This window comes from Leptinotarsa decemlineata, unplaced genomic scaffold, assembly GCF_025532065.1.
Source record: "Leptinotarsa decemlineata unplaced genomic scaffold, Ldec_3_MD MMD2_tig00026294_RagTag_RagTag, whole genome shotgun sequence".
NCBI classification, from domain to species: Eukaryota; Metazoa; Arthropoda; class Insecta; order Coleoptera; family Chrysomelidae; genus Leptinotarsa; species Leptinotarsa decemlineata.
In genome coordinates, this window is record NW_027412674.1 from 3,305 (window position 1) to 11,162 (window position 7,858).

General features: G+C 39.1%; 1 protein-coding gene across 1 annotated transcript; it reads left to right on the forward strand.

The window, feature by feature from the left end:
* Window positions 1–1,285: 1,285 nt before the first annotated feature.
* Window positions 1,286–3,355, forward strand: LOC141484767 (uncharacterized). Its single transcript, XM_074180112.1, has 2 exons — window positions 1,286–1,484; window positions 1,548–3,355. The coding sequence occupies exons 1-2, from the start codon at window positions 1,333–1,335 to the stop codon at window positions 2,200–2,202; spliced, it is 807 nt and encodes a 268-aa protein (XP_074036213.1). The 5' UTR covers window positions 1,286–1,332; the 3' UTR covers window positions 2,203–3,355.
* The last annotated feature ends 4,503 nt before the right edge of the window (window positions 3,356–7,858 follow it).

Sequence of the window (7,858 nt, forward strand, 5' to 3'; positions counted from 1 at the left end):
TATGTATTACTGTAATGAATATAAAATGATTAAAATTTTATTTGTATTATTTCTATTTCCCTAATCAATTACTGCAATATATAGTATAATGTAAATGACAGAAATATCAGTTTGAAGAGAATCATCGTAGAGTGCACAATGTCTAAAACAATCGATAAGTTTGGTAGAAAAAGAAAATGGGGTGGTAATGTCATTCGAGGTCCTCCTGGGAATGGTTTTAAATTAACAAAAGATGGTCATTATGACATGCAAAGGAAAATATTGAAAAATACAAGTGAACCAATTGACAAGAGTGATTGTGTAACTGTATCATATCTTGAGGGGGAAATTAATGGAGCAAAGGAAGTTATACTTCTAGCCCTACAAGCTGCAATACAATCCACAATAGGCAATATTGCTCGGGACGCCCGGCAAGCATTTGACGATAAAATTGCAGAGGCTCGGATAACTTTCACTCGTAAATTTGACAAACTTACAAGTGATGTAGACATAAAAATGTCTGACATAACAGCGTCTACAAATAAAAAATTTGATGCTATGTCAAACATAACAGGGACTACAATGAAAAAGTATGATGTACTGGAACAGAGAGTTGAAGTATTGGAGAAAAACCATAAAGAAGTTTTGGAGAGAAACTATAAAGTCAGGCCATCATCATCAGGTGGACTGGGATATCCAGGACTGAACATTAATCCAAATCATAGAATAATACAACCAAAACCAAAACAACTGATGATGTATTAATGGAACCAAATGGTGAATGTATTCCCTCGTTAGGTTAGGTTAATAGCTACGTTAGGTTAGCTGCATACTTACGTTAGGTTAGGTGTTAGGTTAGTATTCCCTCGTTAGGTTAGGTTAATAGATACTGTAGGTTAGGTTAGGTTAGGTTAGGTTAGGTTAGGTAGGTGTTCGGTTGCATAGCGGTAGGTTAGCGTACTAGGTTAGGTTACGTTATACATACGATAGGTTAGGTGTTCGGTTGCATAGCGGTAGGTTAGCGTACTAGGTTAGGTTACGTTAATACGTTAATACGTTAGGTTAGGTGTTCGGTTGCATATTATGTTACGAACGCGCGCGCGAAGAGGGCGTAGATGTCTCTCCAGATGTCCCGCCTACCTGGGGCCGGAGGCCCCACCCACCTGGGCGGAGCCCAGGCAGTGGGCGGGGCCCGTCAGGGCCACGCCCCCCCCCCCCCGTCGCCACCAACTTTTCGGATACCCCGCCCCTTTCCGAAGCCCCGCCCCTTTCCGAAGCCCCGCCCCTCCCCTCCCCGAAGCCCGCCCCCCGACTCCCAACATTTGCGCATGTACACCCCTACCCTCATCGCGCATGTGCGCTCCCACCATTTTCCCACCGCTCACGCATCGAAGTCGATACCCTCCGGAGAGCACTCCACAACATTCAGTTCGAGAAGTCATCTCATCGAGAGCAGTCCACTCCACAACAAGGCAGTACGTTCCAACGACCAACTTGATATTTGAGTAAGTACATTAGGAATGTTATTTTTTATATCAACTAACTTTGTATTATTTCTTCTTTTTCAGAATGGCAACCAATACACAGGAGGTGAATAATGCTGTGGCGTCTATTCTGCCGGTGTCCGCTGACCAGGAGGAGGCAGCATCTTCGAGAGCGGTGACGGTTGACCAGCCAACCACTTCGCGTTCGCGAGTTAGGTGCAGATCTTCTAGCCCTGACTTATTCGAGGAGGAGGAGGAAGTCAGGGCTGTGAAGAAGGTTTGCCAACGACCTGCAGCAAAGGTTGGTCCTATTTCAAAGTACCGAGCTACTTGCAATAGGACTAATCCTTATGCAGGTAGTTTTTCGACCTCTCGTAAGAGGGCCTCCACACCAGCAGCAGCACCAGCAGCAGTGGAAATTCCGAGGAGTCCTTCTCCGGAGTTGGTGATATTGTCGCCGTTGGTGACGCGACTACCACCGCTGCCAGCGACACCGGCGGATCCTGAGGTGTTGGTGCCACAGCCTATCGGAGAGGTTAGTGAAAAGATGAGTGTTTTTCTGCAGAGATGCAAGAAAGCAGAACGAGCTGCCCGATCTAGCGAGGCCGCGTTGGTTACCATGAAGCGACAAATGGCTGAAATGGATAACCGACGGAGGGAAATCCAAAAGGAAATGGCCGAAATAGATCGAATTATGCATCTCTGCAGGAAAGGTGTAAAGCAGAGACCTCTTCGATAAAGCTGTACAAAAAAATAGTGACAGTTATGGACACTCTTTTTGTAGATGAAGTGTAAATGTAAGATTAGTTTTAGGTTAGTTAGGAGTATTTAATTATGGTAGTTTCAAGTTTATATTTGTTAAGTTTATATTGAATAAAGGAAAAGGAAGTGAAATAAAGGGTGTACACTGTTTTTTGGTTTGGTACACATTGAACAATGCGATGGTTGGAGCATTTTTCTTCACTTCCTCTTATTATTATTATTATTTTTTTTATTTCAATTCCAAGTTCTTCTAGACAAATACCTCACATCAATTTTTGTGTCCTCTAATCACTTGTAAATAATTTCATGTGAAGAAAATTTAAAAAATAAAAAATAGACATGTTTCATAGTGAAATCGACAAGTATATTTCATTTGTATTTTATCCATTCAAGTATCTCTTTCATTGAATATGTCTTATGTCACTTTGCAATTTACCCCTACTCATTGAATATGTCTTATGTCACACTACAATTTACCCCTACTCAATGTTCCACTCCTCTCCCACTCCCTCTCGAAAGTATAAAAGTAGAAATCATCTGATGAAACATTCAGTTGATCAGCTAGCATCGAGATGGAACCCGATTCAACCTCCGAACCCTATAGCTGCCCGGATCAGGGGTACAACTTCAATTACTGGGATAACAGCCAGGTACAGGTAGTCTCTTCCACCACGGAACCCCACAGTCCGCCATACGAATACCGGGATCACGACATCAGGATGCAAGTTCAACATGTCACTGGCAGTGACGAAGGACACTTGGATGACTCGGAATATCCAGATCCTGACGGATGGTGGGACCCTGCTTATGATGACATTGTCCCAATGAGTAGCGACGACGATGATGATGACGACGACGACTCTGGTGATGATGCTGATGACGAGCTTGACGTTAGACGTCCTCCACCATCCCCTATCCTCATCGAGGATAGTCCTCCGCCATCCCCAATCCTAATCGATGATGATGTCCTCAATTCCGATGATGACATATAATCATCTACTCGTCCATCATTTCCTTTCCTTTCCTTCCACGGAGTACACACTTTTTGGTTGGTGTACACGAGGCACTGCGAGGCTGGGGCAGTGTCTTCCTCCCTTCCTCTCCCTCTTATTAGTTTTTTTTTCCATAATAATAATCACTAGAATTTCTCCTAATAATCGCTCAGAGTTTCATTCTTGATGTTTTCGAATCTCAAACACTGTTCTACATTTCCCCCTCCATTTCATTTCTTCCAATATAAATATAGCAACAATCCCAGTTCTATATCATTCTTCCACAATGTCGAGTACAGGACCCATCCAAGTACATGAAATAGATTCAACGTCTGATCATTTGAGTACAACCTTCGCTCAATTTCTGCAGCGAATCTATGATCTTCCTGATGATTTCGCAGAACGAGTGGAACAAGGTATTCAGGACGACATAGATGCTGTTGACGATAATAATGCGGATGATGTGATTAGTATATCATCTGATTCAGCTGATTATGACGACGACGACATCATGAGTATATCATCTGATTCAGATGACTACTATGAGGATGATATCATTAGTATATCATCTGATTCAGATGACGATACCATAATTATTGTTTCTGATGATGAGGAGCGTTAGTCCATATCATTGCATGGATTAATAAAAAAATAACAGCCCTTTTCAGGGCTACAATTAAAGACTGAAACAATAAAAAAAATAGCTCTTTTCAGAGCTACCATTATACTTTCAAACAGAAACAGATTCATACCATTGTTAACATTATGTTAACATTATAATCTCAAACGAAATATATGTATGTAAAAGTATTCATCATTATATGCATATGAATGATTGACAAATGCCAACTTCAACTTTCATTTAAAGTAGTACTCATCATATGCATAGATATTCAATGACTATCAAATTCCAAATTTCGACTTTTCAGTCAAAGTAGTAATTTATTTGTCATATAATGTATAGATATTCAAAGACTAACAAATTTCCAACTTAGACTTTTATTAGTCAAAGTATTCATTTGTCACATAATCTATGAATACTAATACAACTAACTACTGTTTGTGTGAATAATGTAGCCCTGAAAAGGGCTGTTGTTTTTTTTTGACCAGTAGGTCCACGGTTATTGTGCCACAGGTTGGACATTATTACATATAATACATGTAGATACTCGGGTGAAGTTTGTTAGTGGCCTCTCGCAAGCTTCACACCAATTCTGTCCCATTTCCATAATTGAGACAGTGTTGTGGGTGTTGACATGGGCATACCACCCTCCATTATTTTTTCTATGCGAATAAAACCGAAAGCAGCACCAACATAGTTTTTTGTTCTCTCCATCTATTGTGCTGATCAATACGTATGCATCCAATGCACAATACAAATCCAAGGGATCTTCCAGTGTCTCACTGACATTGAGTGTTCGCATACCGATCCTCATAGCACCATCACCTTCAGTTGTGTCAGCTTCTATCCCTTCATCATCTCCTTCTTCATCCATGACCCTCTCAAACTCCATCACGTCATCATCTTCGTCGCTTTGGTTGGCCTCGTTTTCAACTTCGTCTATCTCATCTTCATCGACTCCAACATCTTCTGCTTCAACTATCACTTCCTCTAGCGGAACATTGACATCCTCATCATCTGATTCGTCTATCCAATTGTTTTCATCAACAGCAGCTATTCTATTTAATGCAGCATTTATTTTTGCAGAATTCATCTTGTTGTTGTTTGCTCACAGTTGTAGAGAGTGAATGAATGAACTCTAGGTTTGCAAGTCAACTTATATAGGAGGTGATGCGACTCCCACTTGACTCGTTTAGAGTGGAATAGTAGGAGAAGTTATCCCACTATACTTCCACATGATGTTGATTTGTATAAATAGAGATCGTAGGTATAGGAGAGAGCATTCAGAGTTTCTGTAAGTCATCTCTTAATATTTCTAATCGAATTAGTAAAATGCCGTTTCCAAAAGAGTGGAATGAAAAACCAAAAGTGTGTGTCTACCCAATGATGATTGCAGGGGCTATTGTGTGCTACTTTTGTCAAATAAGTAGACCTAAGGATTCAATCAATCCATGTACTGGTATGTGTAGTGATTGCGTGTTGCGGATTCAACTATCGCCTCCTTCTCATCCACCGAAGCGAACAAAATCGGATTATCGTCAACAACAGTTACAGTGTCTGAAGTGTTCCGAACCTATAATATTTAACAATATAGGTATCTGTAGAAATATTTGTGGTACCTGTGCTGCCGTTCCAACTCCACTGCAACGTTGTTTGCGTTGTGATACATATTCCATGAATTGTTGGAATCATGTATGCAATGCATGTAGAAGTACTTGGGATCTGTGTGAGAAGGTTGGTCAACTCTACCCCAATAGGAGAATCCATTTTTTTCAATGTTGGTGTTTGACGCACGAGCAACAACTATTGAGGAATAGAGTCAAAGAACGTTCCACATCCACAGAGACATATTAACATTTTTCATTTTTTATTATCGTTATTGTCCTCTATTATTAATAAATATATATATTTTGAATTTATTTGTATTATTTTCTAACATTTAAAAATACATGCATGCAACACAAAGTTTTCCTCTTAAATGACAAAGATTGTTACATGCGTGAATAGTTTAGTGAGAGAGCGCATGTGCCAGTTGATGAAAGAGCGCATGCGCTAGTTTATTTTCTTCTATAAATGGTGAGGTCTCAGTAACATCATCACCTTTCCTATCCACATTCTATTGCTATCACATATCATTCCTCAGACCTTAATAATCATGAGCTCTATGCCGCTATTGATTGCTGAAGATGGTTCACCACTTGTTGATATCGATCAGACTGATTTTGAAAATATTCCAGTATTACATTTATCGAGTCAAGATTCGATAAATGATTTTGATATTAACGACTTCGTTAACTTTGCAGATGTGCCAGAACCAAATGAGCAAATTATTATTGAAAATCCGATCGTTTCGCAATTATCATCACTCAAACACTCTTCATCTACCCTTCCTCTTGGTGTTGATAAGAAATCTAGAACAATCAAGAGGAAGGTTACTAAGGCATCTTCATCGATTGTCACTGACTTTAAAGAAAAGAAAGAATCCAAAAGTGTTGTGCGACAGAAAAAACCCGCAACGAAAAGTGACAGATCGAAGAGGAAGCCAAAAGGTACTCCTAAAGAAATGAAGAGTGATTTGAAAGCTGAACCGCTATCTTCTTTCAGCCCCCTCCATCGGTTTGGGGAAATGAAAAGGAAAGCAAAATGCCGTCTTGTAAAGGCACAGATGACTATTGCTGAACTTGAAAAGAGTGAGCGAGCTATTAATGCTAATAATGAAACTCTTGAAGCATTAGATGCCAAGATTGCATTAGCGAAGGTTGAATTGGCTAGAATGTCTAAAGATGCTGATGAACTCCGTTCAAAAATTGGTAAAGATAAGCAATTCCATCAACGTTCGAGAATGCAAGCTCAGGCTGAGCTTGAGGAGTCGACTAAGCTTTATGAGACAGCATTATCAGTGAGAGATAATTGGCAAAAAGAGTTGGATACTGCATTTCAAAGTGACGGCGATTAGTTTTGGGAATGATAATGTGTTTTCAATATCGTGAGTTGAAAAATATAAGCGGGAATGGAGTATACAATTAATTTGGTTTGGTATACACAGAACATTGCGAATGGCTGGGGCAATGTTTACCGCTGCAATATTTTTCAGTTCACATACTTATAATTGAAATGAAAACAATAATGAACTTTAATATTACTTTATTCATAAAAGTCACTATTATATACATTTAAACCATATTTGATTCATCAATCCAAGAATTTTGTTCGCTAGGAAGGCCTAACCACTTTACATATACTTTATTTTTTCTTCTCTTCAACACCTTCTCAATCAGATATACGTCAGGATTCTCGGTTCGTAATAACTCTTCTTCGTAAAAACATCCTCTAATCGGCTGTTCATTCATATCTTCAAGATTATAAGTCGTTGGGATGGTTTTATTAATTTTAACAATCTTGAATAGCTCCGTGGTAAAATTCGCAGTGTAAGACTTTTCAAAAATATGTTTGTATTTACTTATACGTACAATATCATTTAATTGGAATTTGGGTTTACTTTGTCTTCCTCCAATTCCATTGATACCCTTGAATTTTAATTTTGTTGTTGAATCAACATTGATGGGTGCCATACCTATTGTACGATGAACTTTATTATTAAATCTACTAGTTATAATTGGAAGAATATCAAGCCATTTGTGGTGACCTCTCATCGAAAATTCCTTGTAGAGCCATGCCTTTATTGTACGAATCACTCTTTCTGCTATAGCTGCCTTCTTTGTGCTAAATGTTGAATAATGATTGATATTATATTCTCGCATGAGAGATGAGAAGCTTTTATTGAAAAATTCTTTCCCTTGATCGCTTTGTATGTGTTTGGGGAGTATTTGGCTTCTTTCAGTACATGTTTCATTGCATTAGTTACTGTACTACCTGTTTTATCTTTAACTGCTACAGTCCACAGATATTTGGAGTAACAATCTATCACTACAAGTATATATCGGTATCCTTCATTACTTTTTGCATAAGGTTGCAGTTCAGCTAAATCTATTTGCCATAGATCTGCAAAACCTTTGATG

Bases quoted from the DNA above. Each gene is read 5' to 3' on its own strand.
- LOC141484767 (XM_074180112.1), top strand. From the start codon at position 1,333: ATGTGCGCTCCCACCATTTTCCCACCGCTCACGCATCGAAGTCGATAC. The intron at 1,485-1,547 runs GTAAGTACATTA...CTTCTTTTTCAG, and splicing joins ACGACCAACTTGATATTTGA to AATGGCAACCAATACACAGG.